Source organism: Maniola hyperantus, chromosome 7 (genome assembly GCF_902806685.2).
Source record: "Maniola hyperantus chromosome 7, iAphHyp1.2, whole genome shotgun sequence".
Lineage (NCBI taxonomy): Eukaryota > Metazoa > Arthropoda > Insecta > Lepidoptera > Nymphalidae > Maniola > Maniola hyperantus.
In genome coordinates, this window is record NC_048542.1 from 15,025,599 (window position 1) to 15,043,816 (window position 18,218).

Below are 18,218 nucleotides of genomic sequence, written 5' to 3' on the forward strand. Positions count from 1 at the left end.
CCGACAGACAAATGTGCATTTTATTGAAGCCATCTTGAATAGGTTGAGAAATTGGTACTAATCTACTCTACTATAAAAGAAAAAGATAAAAACACTACAATCCGACTACGGAAAAATACAACTTTAACCCCACTTTATAAATTATATAAACTAAAAAGCAAGTTAGGTGCTTAGTGCTATCATCATCTTGAGAAAGATAAGCGCGCTTTTTAAAGCAACTTGATTTCGGCATTTTGGCGCTGATAGCAGCAGTGAACGTACTCGAAACTAAATGTTTGTGATGATGCACCTGTTAACACGCTAGGTACGCTCCGTGGGGCGCTTCGAATTGGCACAAAAGTAACTGTCATTTTGCAAGGTACACCTGTTCCAGTGTACTTGTATTATGTATATGTCACTGTCCATATCAGTTTACTATGTACCTGTTTGACGGGCACCGGCGTGGGCGGCGACGGCGTGACGGAGGGCTGCACGGAATGCCCCGAGTGGTTGGACACCGCGGCGTGCGTCGTCTGCACCGTGGGGTGGGACGCCTGCGCCGCGGGGTGCGTGGGCTGCGCCGTAGGGTGCGCGGCGTGCGGCACATGCGCGGGGTGCGTGGCATGCGCGGGATGCATGACATGCGCGGGTTGCGGCGGGGTCTCGTGCAGCGCCTCGGGCTCCATCGCGCCGAACTGCACGTCGATGAACATGTTGCCGCTGTTCTCTGTACCGCCCGGCATTTCCACCGCTGACGATGGTATCTGACAAAATAAAGGAACGTATTTACTTTATATATAGTATATTTCTACGGCTATACTCACGTATCCAGTCGACGTTGGCCCGACTAGTTTATAATATACTATATATAATGGAAATCACTCACGATAGTTTAAACGCTAAAATAAAACGTTTTTATTACTGACAGATTCGCGTATATTATCAGAAATTATTTCTCAACGATACTTTGTCGAACTCACTCTGCAAACATCACAAGCATACAACAATCTGGCTAAATTATGGGTTGAAGAACAGAGTACCTTTCTGACAGAATCATGATGAATCTATAATTTAGTATCGATAGGCGAGGCTCGTATTTGAAATCTCCATACTTACAGACAACAATTGGGTGTCACACAGATGGTAGTGCTGCAGAGTTAGATGTATATGGCTTCAATCCCACAATCCCTCAGATTAGATATGTGAATGTATTTAAAATACATAGCTTTGCAAACTGGCCCAACCAGATATTGAGCCCTTTTACTTAAATAAGAAACTAAGTGTACTGAAAAGAATCAGTACTATAAAAATGCGAAAGTGTTTGTTTGTTGGTTTATTGGTTTGTCCTTCAATCACGTCGCAACTCGCAACGGAGCAACGGATCGCCGTGATTTTTTGCATGAGTATAGTGGTACCTGGATAGTGCCATATTACTTTTTATCCCAGAAAATCAAAGAGTTCCCATAGGATTTTTAAAAACCAAAATCCACTTATTTTTTCAGAATAGGTAAAACTTTACGCTTACTGATGGTTAAAATTTTAATTTGTAAGATGATATAGTGGTGATAATTAATATGTACTTAAAACTAAAGCTACGAGGGTACCAAACGCGCCCAGGTCTGAGAAGAGCCCACAACAAACTCAGCCAGGTTTTTTTTTATTATCACCACTTTACAAGAATTCACAAGTCAAAGTCAAAACGTTTATTCAAAGTAGGTAAAAAATTACACTTTTTGATAGTCGGTTTACATTTGTAAGATTTTTTTTTTTTTAAAGAATATTGGCCATATTAAGTGACTGATATTCCCCTTTCCTCTCCAATTAAGCGTCAGGCTTGTGCTAGGAGTAGGTACGACAATAGTGCAACGGGCGGGGTTTGAACCGTCGACCTTTCGGTTTTCAGTCTACTCCTATACCGGTTGAGCTATTGAGGCTCAAAGATGATGATATAGTAGTGATAATTTTTACGCGAAAGATCATTTAAACTTATTATAACTACCGAAACGAAGTCGCGGGCATTAGCTAGTGAATATATAAGCTTACCTTCGAAGGCGGAGGCACCCTGACCCGCTGCGTTTTCCTCTGCGCGCTGATGTCCGTCGCACCGTAGACGCCGTAGTTGCTTGTGTATACACCTGCGAAACGACACATATTACGGTAACGCAACACTAGACCATTAACGAGGACTGTGTGTGTGTGTGAAGTATATTTTTGGTAGCCGGAGTATTTCCTAATGGTAGAGCCCAAGAGGGGATTTTGGGATTTACTCGAGCGCGTCAGATTAAGACAAGATAAGTTAATTACATGCAGCAAAGTGTGCATTTCATTAATCTGACAATTTGAGCGTGACATAAGGAAATAGGAGAGTCACAAAGTTTCAAACATCGGCCATGACTTTTGGTTGCGTCTAAATCGTCAGTTTTTTGAATAGGAGCTACTTGAAGATTCACTTAACATCCCTTCTCAATATCTGACGCGCTCGATAAATATTTTTGGGTCTATTTTCTATTTTCTTCTTTTTTTTAAATATATAGACTCGCGCTTGATTTTGTATCTAATTGTAAAAACCTATTTAGTTTAATTAAGTTGTTGGTTTTCTAACTTAAAAAAATTAAAGCGTATATACTTACCGGGGTCGTGCCGCTGCGTCTGTTGCGTGAGCTGCGACAGATACTGCGTCTGCGCAGCGCTCAGGCTGCCCGACATACCCATTGGCTGGAACACCACAGCAAACATGTTTGGCAAACATCACAACAAGATACGTATCTTAGGCCGAGATCTATAGAGCGCACTTTGACTTTTCTCAGACTTAAGATTGAGTTAAAACGAGACTGATTTATGTGAGAGATATAGGCTGCCCAAAATACCCATTGGCTAGAACACCACAGCAAACATGTTTGGCAAACATCACAACAAGATACGTATCTTAGGCCGAGATCTATAGAGCGCACTTTGACTTTGCTCAGACTTACGATTGAGTTAAAACGAGACTGATTTATGTGAGAGATATAGGCTGCCCAAAATACCCATTGGCTAGAACACCACAGCAAACATGTTTGGCAAACATCACAACAAGATACGTATCTTAGGCCGAGATCTATAGAGCGCACTTTGACTTTTCTCAGACTTAAGATTGAGTTAAAACGAGACTGATTTATGTGAGAGATATAGGCTGCCCAAAATACCCATTGGCTAGAACACCACAGCAAACATGTTTGGCAAACATCACAACAAGATACGTATCTTAGGCCGAGATCTATAGAGCGCACTTTGACTTTTCTCAGACTTAAGATTGAGTTAAAACGAGACTGATTTATGTGAGAGATATAGGCTGCCCAAAATACCCATTGGCTAGAACACCACAGCAAACATGTTTGGCAAACATCACAACAAGATACGTATCTTAGGCCGAGATCTATAGAGCGCACTTTGACTTTTCTCAGACTTAAGATTGAGTTAAAACGAGACAGATTTATGTGAGAGATATAGCTCTGTCTCGTTTTAACTCTGTCTTAAGTCTAAGCTAAGTCAGAGTGCGCTCTATAGATCTCAGCCTAAGTTTCTTAGCTACACAGGTTCATGCAGGAACATGTCATGTAGGTCCTAGCTCGTTGCTCTACTGTGCTCCTCATTATAAACTGTTTTACACAGAGAATTCAGAGAAAAAATCCCAAGAGTACGCATATACAAGGTTTTGTATGAAATCAAAATCGTAAAATGTTGGCGGGGGACAGGGGAGAATGCTTCGTTGTGATTGGTGGACTCAAAAGTCACGCAATCAAGACAATGTACGGAATGAGGGTACCGGGCGGGCGTCGGCCGTCTTTTATGCTAAGCAACTGCCTAAGCTTGGCGATTGCGGGTGTCTGGCTATTAGGCGTCTATAGGTAATTTTACTCCTAGAGTGTTTTCGTAAAGCGGGAAGTCAGAAGCTCCCGAAGGCGTGCTATTCAACTCGTAGACGATCCTAAACTCGTTGGAAAGCCTGGAGCACCACATAGACGTAAGCTCTCTTTGCGTATTTCATCTTCGCTATCTTCTACAACCGCACCGCACCCCGCCACCGTCAGCAATTACACTCTCGCCACCCCTGGGTGTGCTTCGACCGCCCGTTGTGTCAGATCTTTTTTACACGCATGTGCGAACTGTAGAACCAATATTTCCCTTCGGTGGTGTTCCCACTAGATTACATTGTGGCTAATTCCGTTGTACACAATCTCTAAACTAAACTAAAATGATACGTCTAAATCTATTGCTTTCCCTTTCATAATGTTGCTTGCAGAAAAGAATAGCACTAGATTTAGACCTGTTAATTTAGTTTAGGTTTAGAGATTGTGTACAAGAGAATCGGCCCCATTATGGGGCTATTCAAGGGGCGGATCAACAAATTCTTGAAAGGCAGGCAAAGCATTGGCAGTTCTTCTATATAAAAAAAAAAGATCCTGAATAAAGCTAGTCTATGAGGCTGAATGGAGCGAAGCGGTAATTATAATTATTCATCATCATGACCAACCCGTCGCCGGCTCACTACAGAGCACGGGTCTCCTCTCATAGTGAGAAGGGTTTTGGCCATAGTCTACCACGCTGGCCATGTGCGGATTGGTAGGCTTCACACACCTTTGAGAACATTATGGAGAACTCTCAGGCATGCAGGTTTCCTCACGATGTTTTCCTTCACCGATAAAGCAAGTGATATATAATTACCTACTTAAAACGCACATAACTCCGAAAAGTTAGAGGTGCGTGCCCAGGATCGAACCCCCGACCTCTGATAAGAAGGCGGACGTCCTAACCACTAGGCTATAAATCCCGCAAATTGCTAATGCGCGTGGCCATCATTTTAGTGACGTCAGCACTAGACTGAACTACTGACTATTTCGGCTGACGTCAAAATGACGTCATTTCGATGTTAATGAGACATGGTTCCAGCGCAATAGCAATTTGCGGGACTTAGCTAATAATTATATGGAGTGAACGGCGTCAAACGTACCTGGTGGTGCTGCGGCACATAGGTCTCGGGCGGCTCCGGCTTGGGTGCGACGGAGGGCGGGCTCGACACCGCGTTACTGGCACCGCCCATTTGCTGACGGACAACCGACATGTTCAAACTAAGCCTATATCTATGTATGTATATACTTTATTGCACCACAGAAACACAAATGACAGGTTACAAAAAGAAATCTTAACAAATAGGTACAAAAAGGCGGTCTTATCGCTAAATAGCGATCTCTTCCAGACAACCTTAACGCTAGGGAGAAAAGGAACGAATGGACAATGGGAGGTGGTGTAAAATAAACCTAAATACCAATAGCTAAATAAACTAAACCATATAATCTAAATATATAAAAGGAAAAGGTGACTGACTGACTGACTGACTGATCTATCAACGCACAGCTCAAACTACTGGACGGATCGGGCTGAAATTTGGCATGCAGATAGCTATTATGGCGTAGGCATCCGCTAAGAAAGGGTTTTTGAAAATTCAACCCCTAAGGGGGTAAAATAGGGGTTTGAAATTTGTGAAGTCCACGCGGACGAAGTCGCGAGCATAAGCTAGTAAGAATATAAAATACATATTATTAATACAGCTATATCTATCTATACGAAACTTGTAACAAAGCCTCGAGGCTTCACCTACACTGTAGGCTGTTAAGTTAGCACTTGACTGCAATCTCACCTGGTGGTAAGTGATGATACAGTCTAAGATGGAAGCCGGCTAACCTAGAAGGGGTATGGCAGTTTTTTATTAAACCCGCATCCCTTTGGATTCAAACTAAACCCGGGACCACCTACTAATAAGACAACATGCGCTTACCACTGCACCAGGGAGTTCGTCAAATCGTAATTCGTAATAGGGCAGGGGTAAATCTATATCATCATCATGATCAACCTATCGCCAGCTGAGCACGATTCTCTCTTAGAATGAGAAGGGTTTAGCTTTAGGCCATTGTCTGTCATGCTGGTCCAGTACGTATTTGGTAGACTTCACATACCTTTGAGAACAATATGGAGAACCCTTAGGTATGAACATCCTCACGATGTTTTCCTTCACCGTTAAAGCAAGTACAGTACGCGGCAGAAAGTAATGTACATCGACTTTTAGACGGAGAAAGCAGATTTGTAGAGCATTGTCTCAGTCGTTCAGACCAACAAAACGTCATATAGGTATGAGTGACAGAGACAGCGCTCTACAAAGCCGAAATGTCATTCTAAAGGCCGATGTACATTACTTTCTGCCGCATACTGCCCCTAAGACACGGGATTTCCTAGTTTAGGGGTCAGGATTCCAGAGAAATGAACTGTATTGAATTATTAAATAAATACTGAATTATTAAATAAATAAATTATTATTAAATCTAAATATGTAAAAGAAAATGGTGACTGACTGACTGATCTATCAACGCACAGCTTAAACTACTGGACGGATCGGGCTGAAATTTGGCATGCAGATAGATATTATGACGTAGACATCCGCTAAGAAAGGATTTTTGAAAATTCAACCCCTAAGAGGGTAAAATAGGGGTTCGAAATTTGTATAGTCCACGCGGACGAAGTCGCGGGCATAAGCTAGTTATTATAATTATACTGTATTACCTATTTAATTGCTTAAAACGTAAATAACTCTGAAAAGTTAATGATGCGTGCCCAGGATCGAACCCCCGACCTCCCATAAAGAAATCTGTATACTCACGGGTATGTGCTGCTGCGTATTGTGGTAGGTATAGGTGGGGATGTTGGGTCCGTTTGTTTCCGTGCCGCACTCCCAGTCCTCCTGCGAACAAACGCGACACAGCTTAGCGACACAACACATACTAAGGGTGCGTATCTACTGAAGCGGAGCGAAATTGGGTATTTGACTCCAATTTTCTTCTTACTTTATTATAAACTGAAATTAAAAATAATGACGTAAACTGAAAAAACTAATCAAATCGATCAAACAACAAAACAGTTATAAGCATTTAAATATTTCTGATTAGACAGAGACAGCGATACAGCAGTTTGACGTCACACCTACTAATGCCATAGTAGCTTCGTGCGGTTTCATACAAATTTTCGTTTTGCGGGAAAGGAATAGAAGACCCTCCCACTCCAAAATTAAAATGCCTGTAACTTTGTAAATCTTTGTTGGATTTTAATATTTTTTTCAGTGTACGCAGAGATGGCGTGAAACGTCATCTAACAATAACCAGTTTGGCTATTGAATACATCTCCGCTTCGCTCCACTTTAGTGCAAACGCACCCATTCAGAGGGGTTCTGCCATTAGACAGCGATCAAGCGCTATGGTCGCGATCTATCATCTCATTCGTGTGTTATACAGGGTGTAACCAGAACGCTGGCAAATGATAATACTGATGATTTGGTACTGATATGATACCGCAAAAAAAAAATGCAAAAAAATATTTAAAAAATCTTTTGATTTTGTAAAAGTTTACGATATATTGCAAATAAAACATCTGACTGACGCTAAAGGTCAACGAACGTTGCGTAAGTAGGCCACTCGGAGTCAATGCCGCATCGTAGGTAGGGCATTGACCCGAGTTTTGCACACTATACATTACGGGTTTGAAAAATACTACCTAAATCACTAAAACTACAAAATGGGGCAAATGAGTATTATTGGTATTGGATTGTGTATAGGTAGTATAACAATAACGCTAAGTTTTTGCTAGCGTTCTGCTTACATCCTGTATTTGGTGTAGGCAATGTTTTTCTCAATGTTTTGCATTAAAAGCAAAATAGTTTATAAAAGCAGATATTAGTCAAAATCCACAAGTATATTCACTTTGCAATCACAAACGAAACATATTATAATGGATTCGTTTGTGATTGGTAATGGTAACTCAAAATAATTAACGCCTACTGACTTTTTGTCTTTGTCATTTTTATGGGATTACGTAACAGAGAGAGCGCTATACTATTTTTTTTCCGCGGATAGCGTAAGGCAGGCAAAAATCTTTAACTCTTTACACATACACAAAAGAGCGCGATACAGGGTGTAACCAGAACGCTAGCAAAATCGAAGACAGGTGAATGATTACTGATAAGATATCTACCACAAAAAACGCGATTATTTTTTAAAATAAATTTTTTTTTTTAAAGATCACAAATATATTTCAAATATAAAACATCTGACTGACGCTAGAGGTCAACGAAAGTTGCATAAAAAGGCCACTAAAAAGTTTTGCACACTATACATTGCGGGTTTTAACCAAACTACAAGATAAGGCAAATGGTTATTGGCATTGAATTGTGTTTATGTAGTATACCGTTAAGTTTTACCTAGCGTTCTGGTTACCCCTTTTATGTTAAAAAAAGTAAAAATAACCCCCTCGTAGATATACCGTCCTCGCCCGCCCGTCGTGGGTTTGCTCGCAAACGATTGCAAAGTAAGTATACTCATCCAGGGTAAGTGTAAACAGGGGTAATTATAACACCTATCTCAAAAATCTAACAAATATGGTTAATCAATCGACTAAAAGGTTAACGGAACCTTTGAATTATTAAGGTAAAAAAAATACACTTTTCAGGAAATTAACCTGACTTTTCAACACACGAAAGAAGGTCGAAAATATAACGCTTCTCAGCGTTGTTCACATTTCTCTCTTTTAAATAATAAAATGCATTACATATAGCAGCATTAGCAGTTCATCACATTTACCCCCAAAACACTCAAATGTCATAATTTTGCAGGGGTAAATGTAAACACATAATTTAAAAAACTTCTAATGACAAATTAAATTAAAAAAAAACTATTACTTTACTCTATGGCTGAGATTTATAGAGCATACTTTCACTTAGTCCAGATTTAACTTAAGAGTTAAAACGAGACAGATTATATCGGATTCATAACTCTGTCTTGTTTTAACGCTAAGTAAAGTTTGAGCAAAGTCAATGTGCACTCTATAGATCTCTGCCTAAGGGTCAATATTCTTTCTACAATTTCTTGTGCAATATGTCACAAATCGAGAAATTTTTTGAACACAGGTCAAGATTTCCGAATTGGGTATTTTCCTACTTTTAAATTTGATAAATTTCATTACTTATTATAAACTAGGATAAAAATAATGAAACGCTGAAAAAATATTAAAATCCAACAAAGATTTACAAAGTTACAGGCATTTTAATTTTGGAGTGGGAGGGTCGTCTATCCCTTTCTCGCAAAACGAAAATTTGTATGAAGCTACTATGGCATTAGTAAGGTGAGACGTCAAAATGCTATATCGCTATCTCTGTCTAATCAGAAATATTTAAATGCTTATAAATTTTTTGTTATTTGATCGATTGAATTCGTTTTTTCAGTTTACGTCATCATTTTTATCCTAGTTTATAATAAAGTAATAAAAAATTGGAGTCAAATACCCAATAGCATATATTTTGGGAGCATGTTTACAATTACCCCGGCTGACCCCATATCGCAAGTGGGCAGTAACTTACAGTGGAGGGGACGACGGGCGTCGGGTCGTCCGCGCCAGCGGCCTGCGCGCTGGCGCTCGGCGTGAACACCTAAAAATACACACCAATGTAGAGCGAAACGACACTCACTTCTAGCGATGGCCGATTATTACAACAAAAAACAATCGACTAAATCGAACAATCGATTTATTCGTCTTCATAAAAAATAATCTAATAAAAATCGACAGATGAATAAATCGAAAACCTAAATCAATTGCGCGATTGCATTCGATTTTCGATTCATTCGCCCCAGACTCGAGTATAGCACTCATTAACAATTGAAAAATCGAAAACAATCGATTGTTCAATTGTTATTTGAATGAATCGCCCATTGACACTCACTGCAGTATATCCGATACAGCTTACAGACAACGTACAACGATTAAAAAAGTGTTGCCTGTTGTAAGTCACAGTAATACACTTCGTCCATTATTTTAATGTAGAAACAGGTACATACCGCGATTAATTTGTGTTTTTGTTTTTTACTTCGTCCATTATACTATTTTCTATATTTTAATTTTTTAACAGATTCGTATCTATAAATAGTATCATCTGAATCATGTTATATTACCCCGTCCAGATGATAAACTACAGTTTTTTTTTTAATTTTTTTTTGTTAAATGTAGATACAAGTTAGCCCTTGACTGCAATCTCACCTGATGGTAAGTGATGATGCAGTCTAAGATGATAGCGGGCTAACCTGGACGGGGTATGGCAGTTTTTATTAAACCCGTACCCCTTTGGTTTCTACTCGGCATCGTACCGGAACACTAAATCGCTTGGCGGCACGGCTTTGCCGGTAGGGTGGTAACTAGCCACGGCCGAGCCTCCCACCAGACCAGACCAGAAATTTAGAAATTATAAAATTCCAAACCCCTGCCAGGAATCGAACCCGGGACCTCCCACTAATAAGATCACAGCGCTCACGACTGTGTGACAGGTTGAGATGACAATCGGGGTTGTAACGCTCTGCATACCCGCACAGCCCCCGTGCTAACCTGGTGTGGGCGAGCGCGGGTGACGTGCGACTGTGCGGGCAGTCCCCCCCGCCTCATACCCCGATTGCCGTCTCGACCTGTCGTGGACTATACACTCCTTTCCAAATAAAAATTGTTCTATTTCTGATGGAGAAGGCAACCCACTGTAATACAGTGTTTACTAGTGCAGGGGTTGCCCATTCATACGTCCTCAGTAGGCCTAGTCCTAGTCCTAGACCTAGACCTATGTCTACTTAATTGTTATTACTTGTTTTTTATCTGTATTATTAGTATTTTTTTGTGTTCCTCATAATATAATTTATGTCAGCACTCAGCAACTTAAAGTCAACAAAAATTATTTATTATTATTTACTTTATTTGTTTGTTTGATTTTTAATTGCAAGATTTGGCTAATGACTATCATATCTGATGGAAACATAGAGTTATGATACGAAATTTAATATTAGGTTGAACGGCACTTATGTTTGTAAAGACTAAGACTGAGATCTATAGAGCGTACTTTGACTTTGCTCAGACTTAAGATTGAGTTAAAACGAGACAGATTTATGTTAGAGATATAGGTACCTCTGTCTCGTTTCTAAGCAAAGTGTCTAACACCCTAGACTACTGTAGGCTTGAAGTTCTTATTGTAAATTGGTAAAAATAATAAGCTGTAAATTTGGTTCGGAAATAAATGGAAATGATATTTCGTTTTACATTTAAAGGATGTAATACCATTTACCAGTACAAGAATGTTTATAACTACCCAACAGAGTGCGAGAATTGCTGTTCAGGTAGTAAGTAGAACGCAAGCAAAAACGAAGACAGGTGATAATATAAGATACAACAATTTTTTTTAAAAATCCTGTATTTTCTAAAAATTCGCAATGTCTTGCAAATAAAACATCTGATTGACACTAGAGGTCAACGAACGTTGCATAGATAAGTGCCACGGAGCCAATGCCGTGTCGTAGGCGGTGAGTTAACCCCAAAGTTTGCACGCTATACATTGCAGATTTGAAACATACTAAATGACTTTAACTACAAGTATAAGGAAATATGGTTACTGGTTTTGGATCGTGTTTAGAGGTAGTATAATAAGTTTTTGCTAGGATTCTATTACATCAATACCAGATAAAAATCATAAATTTCACGCATACGAAGCACGCACCCAAATAGAAAATAGCAAAAATGGACCATACTGCAAATGCAGCATCTTAATTTCAGATGAAAGTGAGATTTTGGTTTTTAATTAACAAAACAGAAATATTCACCTTGGTATCTGAGAGAGAGCCGGACCACTCCTCGTTGTCCCAGTCCTCTGTGGTGGGGAACGAGTCGATGTTACCACCTGCGATGAAATAATAAAATTTGTATTCATCATCACGATCAACCCATCGTTGCGGGCTCACTACAGAGCTCAGGTCTCTTCTCAGAGTGAGAAGGGTTTTGGTCATTGTCTACCACGCTGGCCAAGTGCGGATTAGCAGACTTCACACACTGTTGAAAACATTATGGAGAACTCTCAGCCATGCAGGTTTCCTTTACCGTTAAAGCAAGTGATATTTAATTACTTAAATCACACATAACTCCGAAAAGTCAGAGGTGCATGTTCATTATTGGATCAAAAAAAGCTGTGATAGCCGAATTGTTAGGACGTCCGCCTTCTAATTGGAGGTCGGGGGTTCGACCCCGGCCAGGCACCTTTAACTTTTCAGAGTTATGTGTGATTTAAGTAATTAAATATCATTTACTTTAACAGTGAAGGAAAACTGCATGCCTGAGAGTTCTCCATAATGTTCTCAAAGGTGTGTGAAGTCTACCAATCCGCACATGGCCAGAGTGGTAGACTAGGGCCATAACCCTTCTCACTCTGAGAGGAGACCCGTTCTTTGTAGTGAGCCGGTGATGGGTTGTGATGATGATGATGATGATTGGATCACTTGACAGCAAGTGTGATTGCTTATCCATAAGAATAAAAATAAAGTACCAGTGTCAGGTGTGTGGGGCCAGTCCTGGTCGTTGCGCTGCGCGTGTGGGCGCGAGGTGCCGCCACGCCGCGCGCCCCGTCCCGCGCCACGTCCTCCCCTCGCACCCCCTCGCCCGCGCCCTGAGCCGCGCCCGCGCATAGATCCTTCGCCCTCGCCGCGACCTATGCCAAACACAAACAAATATAATTGGGTATTTTCATACTTTTGGATTTGATAAATATTATTACTTTATTATAAACTTGGTCAAAATAATGACGTACGCTGAAAAATTTTGTTATTTGATCGATTTAATTAGTTTTTTCAGTTTACGTCATTATTTTTATCCTAGTTTATACTAAAGTAATAAAAAAATTGGAGTCAAATACCCAATTAGCCGCCTTAATATAACTATACGATATAAGTACCTTGTTCACGGAGACGAGCTAATAGAGAATTAAGAAACCGCATATCATATAGATGCTATAATTTAAACGCATCCTTTACATTTTTAGACATATCTATAGAGCACACTTTGACTTTGTTCAGACTTAAGATTGAGTTAAAACGAGACAGATCTATGCGAGAGATATAACTCTGTCTCGTTTTACCTCTGTCTTAAGTCTAAGCTAAGTCAGAGCGCTTCCTAGATCTCACCTAAAGAGTCTGAGCAAAGTTAAAGTCCACTGGGCAGATGTCAGCGTTATAGTATAGTACACGGCCAAAATTGATGAACATCGATCTTTATAAGGAGACAGCAGATTTGTAGAGCACTGTCTCGGTCGTTGAGACCGACAAAGCGTCATATGGGTATGAGTGACAGAGACAACGCTCTACAAAGATGAAATGTCATTCTAAAGGGCGATGTTCATGACTTTCGTCCGCGTATTGTACTCACGTGTGCGCGGTCCGGAGCGTGAGCGCGGCGCGTCTCTGGGCGGCTCCACGTCGCCGTTGCCCGCGGTCGTGGGCGGCTTCTTTTTCTTCTTCTCTCTCGTCTGCCATTCCCCCTGTACGATTTACACATCATGACAGATACTGTTATACGCAAAAATATACTACTATCTCCTGCAATTAAACAGCAAACAAATACTATCAAGGCATAGTCATTGGGCACTCCAGACTTAAGAAATATGACAAATTTCAACTCGACTCTGTCAAGAGAGGATGTTTAAAATTGACATCATTAATAACGACATAGTTTATTATATGTCTATTATATTTATTTTGTATACATATATGAAAATAAATAAAATAAAAGAATTTTTATTATAAATAATATCTGTGCCGGCTGTACTCACGTGCTTAGTCGACGTTATCCCGACTAGTTTCGAACCCATCTGGGGTCCTTTTGCAAAGGAGTCCCTTGAAAAAGGACCCCGGACAGGTATTATTTATAATGGAAATCACTCACGGTAGTTTAAACGCTAAAATAATTTTTATTTTATTTAGGTTTATTATATGTAGATATAGCTACACCACCTCCCAACGTCAGTCGTCAATAACTCAAAAACTATTTTTTGTAGTTAAATTGAGATTCAAACGTAAATGCGCCCCTGAAATTTGAGCACGACGTTGCGCAGAACACACATTTTGGGTGTCCGAGGTCGGGGAGGTAGCGGGGAGGGTAACAGCGCACGTCTCGCTCCTACATTCCCGCCAGTTCCTTATCATGCGTCTCTCTCTCGCTATACGTGTCTTGTTTGTTTGTACAGTCGAGTTGAAAAGTTACTTTGTTTAAGCTTGCTTAATCTGGTGTGGAACCTACCGACGCCCGTTAAGTGATTTAGCTCTCGAGTGTACCATGCGCAAGATCGCAAAGCTAACTTCATGCAGACGCATATAAGTTTGAATCGTTCTATATATGTGGCTTGCATATGGAACATTAAAATACCTGTATCCGCTGACTCTCCTCAAACAGCAGGTTGCAAGCAGCGGCCATGTCATTGTTGGTGTCGTGTAAAGCGGAACACACCTCCTCCTCCGTGCGACGCGTCATTTCCATCAGCTCTGTGACCTGAACCAAACCATCCCCATTCCTCATACATTCATTTTATTTTTAGGGTTCCGTACCTCAAAATGAAAAACGGAGCATAAGGGGCCCGTTTTGCTTCTGATATGTTTTGCTAAGTCTAAAAGTCATTTGTGGGAATGGGTATAACCTTTTATAACAAAATTCCGCAATCTATTTTGGAACTTGCCTTTACACCTGTTAGCTTAAAAAAAGCGGCCAAGTGCGAGTCAGGCTCGCGCAATAAGGGTTCCGTACTACAGTCGTATTTTTTCGACAATTTGCACGATAATTCAAAAACTATGATACATATAAATAAATAAAAATCTGTTTTAGAATGTACAGTTGAAGACCTTTCATATGATACCCCACTTGATATAGTTATCTTACTTAAAAAATTGAAAATACTAATTATATCTTCCTTCCTTTTGTATCTTCCTTCTGTCTGTGTTTTTTATTCTTTAATGTAATCCTTCTTGTGGTTGTGCAAATAAAGTGTATTTATTATTATTAGTTCATGACCACAATTTAATTTTTTTCGTGTGATGAAACCCTAAATTCACGGTTTTTAGATTTATCCCCTAATGTCTCCTATAAGACGTAGCTACCTACCAAATTTCATGATTGTAGGTCAGCGGGAAGTACCCTGTAGGTTTCTTGACAGACCGACAACAAAGTGATCCTATAAGGGTTCCGTTTTTTCATTTTGAGGTACGGAACCCTAAAAATACGACGTGTTTTAAACATTTTTGTGTTTGTCGCTTGCGTCAAGCTAGACAAGTGTTTTGGGGTGTAAATGGCCGTTTTAGTAATAGACTTCTTATATTTAAAACTACCTGACCCGGCGAACTTCGTACCGCCTAACCAGTCGATTCTTTTTCAGGCAATTTTTTAATTTTTTCTCTCCGTACTTCAAGGAATATTATAAAAAAAGAATTAACAAAATCGGTTCAGCTGTTCTCGAGATTTGCGATCAGCAACACATTTAGTGATTCAATCTATACTTCTATATCTATATCTTCTATACTATTATATAAAGAGGTAATGTCGTTAAGTTTGTTTGTAGGGGGTAATCTTTGGAACTACTGAACCGATTTTAAAAATTCTTTCAGCAGTAAAAAGCTACATTATTCCCGAGTGACATAGGCTATACGGGATCTTTAAAAACCTAAATCTACGCGGGCGAAGCCGCGGGGATCAGCTAGTTTTATATATAGAGAAGATTTAATTTATACTAATAATTACATATACAAGCATAATATACCTACACTTAGTTACATATTATTATCACCACTTGTAATCTGTAATTGTAATTAATACTTATAATTTATACTAATTAAAATTAGTATAATTTAAGTTTGGAAAAATCAGAGACCTATGATGTAACTAACAGTACAATAAAAAGTGACGACCGCGACAGCTGCCCCTCTCTCACCGGGCGGGCTGGTTCCTAGAAACGATAATGTATCGCGAATTCAGCGATCAGCCACTGTCTCTGGGCCGAGAGCCGGCGCTGGTAGGCAAGGAGTAACATAACTAGCTACTTCTTGTATATATCCGTGGCAATGCCATAAACACCACTACAAATAGAGAAACTATTCAGCACAGTGAATTCCGTAAATCAAAAAGTCCGTAATTTAATTGAAATAATTCAATAGAAACAAAATACAAATTAATAAGAAATTAAAAAAATTACAATAAATTCGTATCCGTATTATCATAATAATGCACATAATAAGTCCCGCAAATTGCTACTGCGCTGGAACCATGTCTCATTAACATCGAAATGACGCTATTTTGACGTCAGCTGAAATAAAAATAAATATACCATCAGCTCGAAACTTCAGTCGAGTGCTCACGTCACTAAAATGGCAGCCACTCGCATTAGCAATTTGCGGGACTTATACAAGACATATTAATCAAAATGTTTGCAAATGCAGTAACATAAAAACACTGCATAAACAAACACTATGATATGAATGTACGCGCGGGTAAACGACCTTAGTGCGCGCGACTTTTCTGCGATGCTCAAGATAAAAACGGTATAAGATAACAAACATAAAAATCCTATTTACATAAAGTGGAAAGATTTGTTTTTAGGGTTCCATACCTCAAAAGGAAAAACGGAACCATTATAGGATCACATTGTTGTGTCTGTCAAGAAACCTAGAACCATGAAATTTGGCAGGTAGGTATTTTGTAGGTAATTGAAAAATCTGAAACTACTGAACCGATTTTAACAATTCTTTATCATTTCTACTTTATCCAAAAATAACATAGACATGAGATAAAACTCCCAACTTCTGAATAGGTTGGTTAAGATGGACATCCTAACCACTAGGTTATCTATCACAGCTTTATGTTCTTAGACGGCGATCACCCAGGTTGCTTGCTTGCTGGTTTGTTTCTTTGCTATTTTTATTTTAAAAAAAACTTACCATTCGTCGCACATCAGAGGCGTCCTCGCTTTTACAGTCTATCATGTTTGCCATACGAAGTTGTTCTGTAGTGGCCTGCAACGAAAAATATTTTTTACTAGCTGATGAATGCAACTTCATCCGAGTGGATTTAATATTATGATTACTAAATCACATCACAGATGGCGCTGTCCATAATTAACTTATTTTCTGACCCGCTGTCCCAGAGGTCACGAGTGCACTTAGAACCTTTCCGGTTCCATACGCGTTTTCTCTATTTTTGCAACTGACAGAGGAAAACGGAAGCAGCTGATCCAATTAAGGCTTCACGGCTGAGATCTAGTCAGGACCACAATCTTCAGTAATAAATGAACGAACAGAGAGATTCATTTGAGCAGTCATCATCATCATAAGCCGATAGACGTCCACTGCTGGACATAGGTCTCTTGTAGGCATCCAGCGGCTCCCTGCAACTCGTCTGATGTTGTCTGTCCACCTAGTGGGGGGTCTACCAGTGCGAGGTCGCCATTCCAGCACCTTGAGACCCCAACGTCTATCAGTTGTACAAACTATGTGCCCTGCCCATTGCCACTTCAGCTTCGCAACCCGTTGAGCTATGTCGGTTACTCTAGTTCTCCTACGGATCTCCTCATTTCTGATTTGATCATGTAGAGAAACTCCAAGCATCGCTCTCTCCATCGCCCACTGAGTGACTCTGAACTTTCTTATGAGGCCCATAGTTAGCGACCATGTCTCGGATACATATGTCATCACTGGCAACACACACTATTGGAAGACTTTGGTCTTCAAGCACTGGACAGTAAGGCAAGTATATTCACCTGTGGTTTAGTCTTCTCCTTGGGCTGAGGCTTGTCGGCGGGCTTGCCCTTGTCCGCCTTGCCCTCCTTCTTCGCACCACCCTTGGTGGCGCGCGCACCCAAACTCATCTTTAACTGCCTAAATATTTACAGCTTCTATGTACAAGCAGCTGCAACACACAAAAAATAATACAGATTAACAGCAAATCAAAACAAAACCCTAAATTTTACATAACCTATTGACTTCCATCTCCATAAGTTAAGGCACAAATCTCTATCGAGAAAAAGACAAGCGTTTATTGAGGTTATGTGGTTAACGGCCAAAATAAATAAGATAAATCAATCCTACCTATAATCTGTCAATAAGTTTCTTAGCAATGTTATATTTTGGGAAAATTGTAGTCTTTTTTGACAAATAACAATATTGCTAAGTAACTTATTGTCAGACTAACTTATTCCCGCGACTTTGTCGGCGTGGACTACACAAATTACAAACTACTTCTATTAAAAAGTAGATTGCACAGGTATAATAAATACATCATCAAAAGTTGCTTAGCATATTACAAATACTAATAAAATAATCATAACAAACAAT

At 39.8% G+C, this 18,218-nt stretch overlaps 2 protein-coding genes across 2 annotated transcripts in view; one reads left to right on the forward strand and one right to left on the reverse strand.

The window, feature by feature from the left end:
- Positions 1-18,218, forward strand: part of LOC117983981 (putative uncharacterized protein DDB_G0287457) — a 54,168-nt gene that overhangs the window by 28,120 nt on the left and 7,830 nt on the right. The gene's annotated exons all lie outside the window — the stretch shown is intronic.
- The window catches only part of LOC117983987 (protein lingerer-like), a 42,222-nt gene that overhangs the window by 22,843 nt on the left and 1,161 nt on the right, over positions 1-18,218 (reverse strand). The window contains exons 2-13 of the mRNA XM_034970634.2: positions 17,645-17,793; positions 16,827-16,901; positions 14,272-14,394; positions 13,276-13,387; positions 12,401-12,562; positions 11,685-11,761; positions 9,416-9,484; positions 6,671-6,751; positions 4,970-5,062; positions 2,610-2,694; positions 2,023-2,114; positions 423-743 (exon numbers count right to left, since the gene is read on the reverse strand). Of these exons, the coding sequence (XP_034826525.1) occupies positions 423-743; positions 2,023-2,114; positions 2,610-2,694; positions 4,970-5,062; positions 6,671-6,751; positions 9,416-9,484; positions 11,685-11,761; positions 12,401-12,562; positions 13,276-13,387; positions 14,272-14,394; positions 16,827-16,901; positions 17,645-17,752 (1,398 nt within the window). The 5' untranslated portion in view covers positions 17,753-17,793. The remainder of the gene's footprint in view (positions 1-422; positions 744-2,022; positions 2,115-2,609; positions 2,695-4,969; positions 5,063-6,670; positions 6,752-9,415; positions 9,485-11,684; positions 11,762-12,400; positions 12,563-13,275; positions 13,388-14,271; positions 14,395-16,826; positions 16,902-17,644; positions 17,794-18,218) is intronic.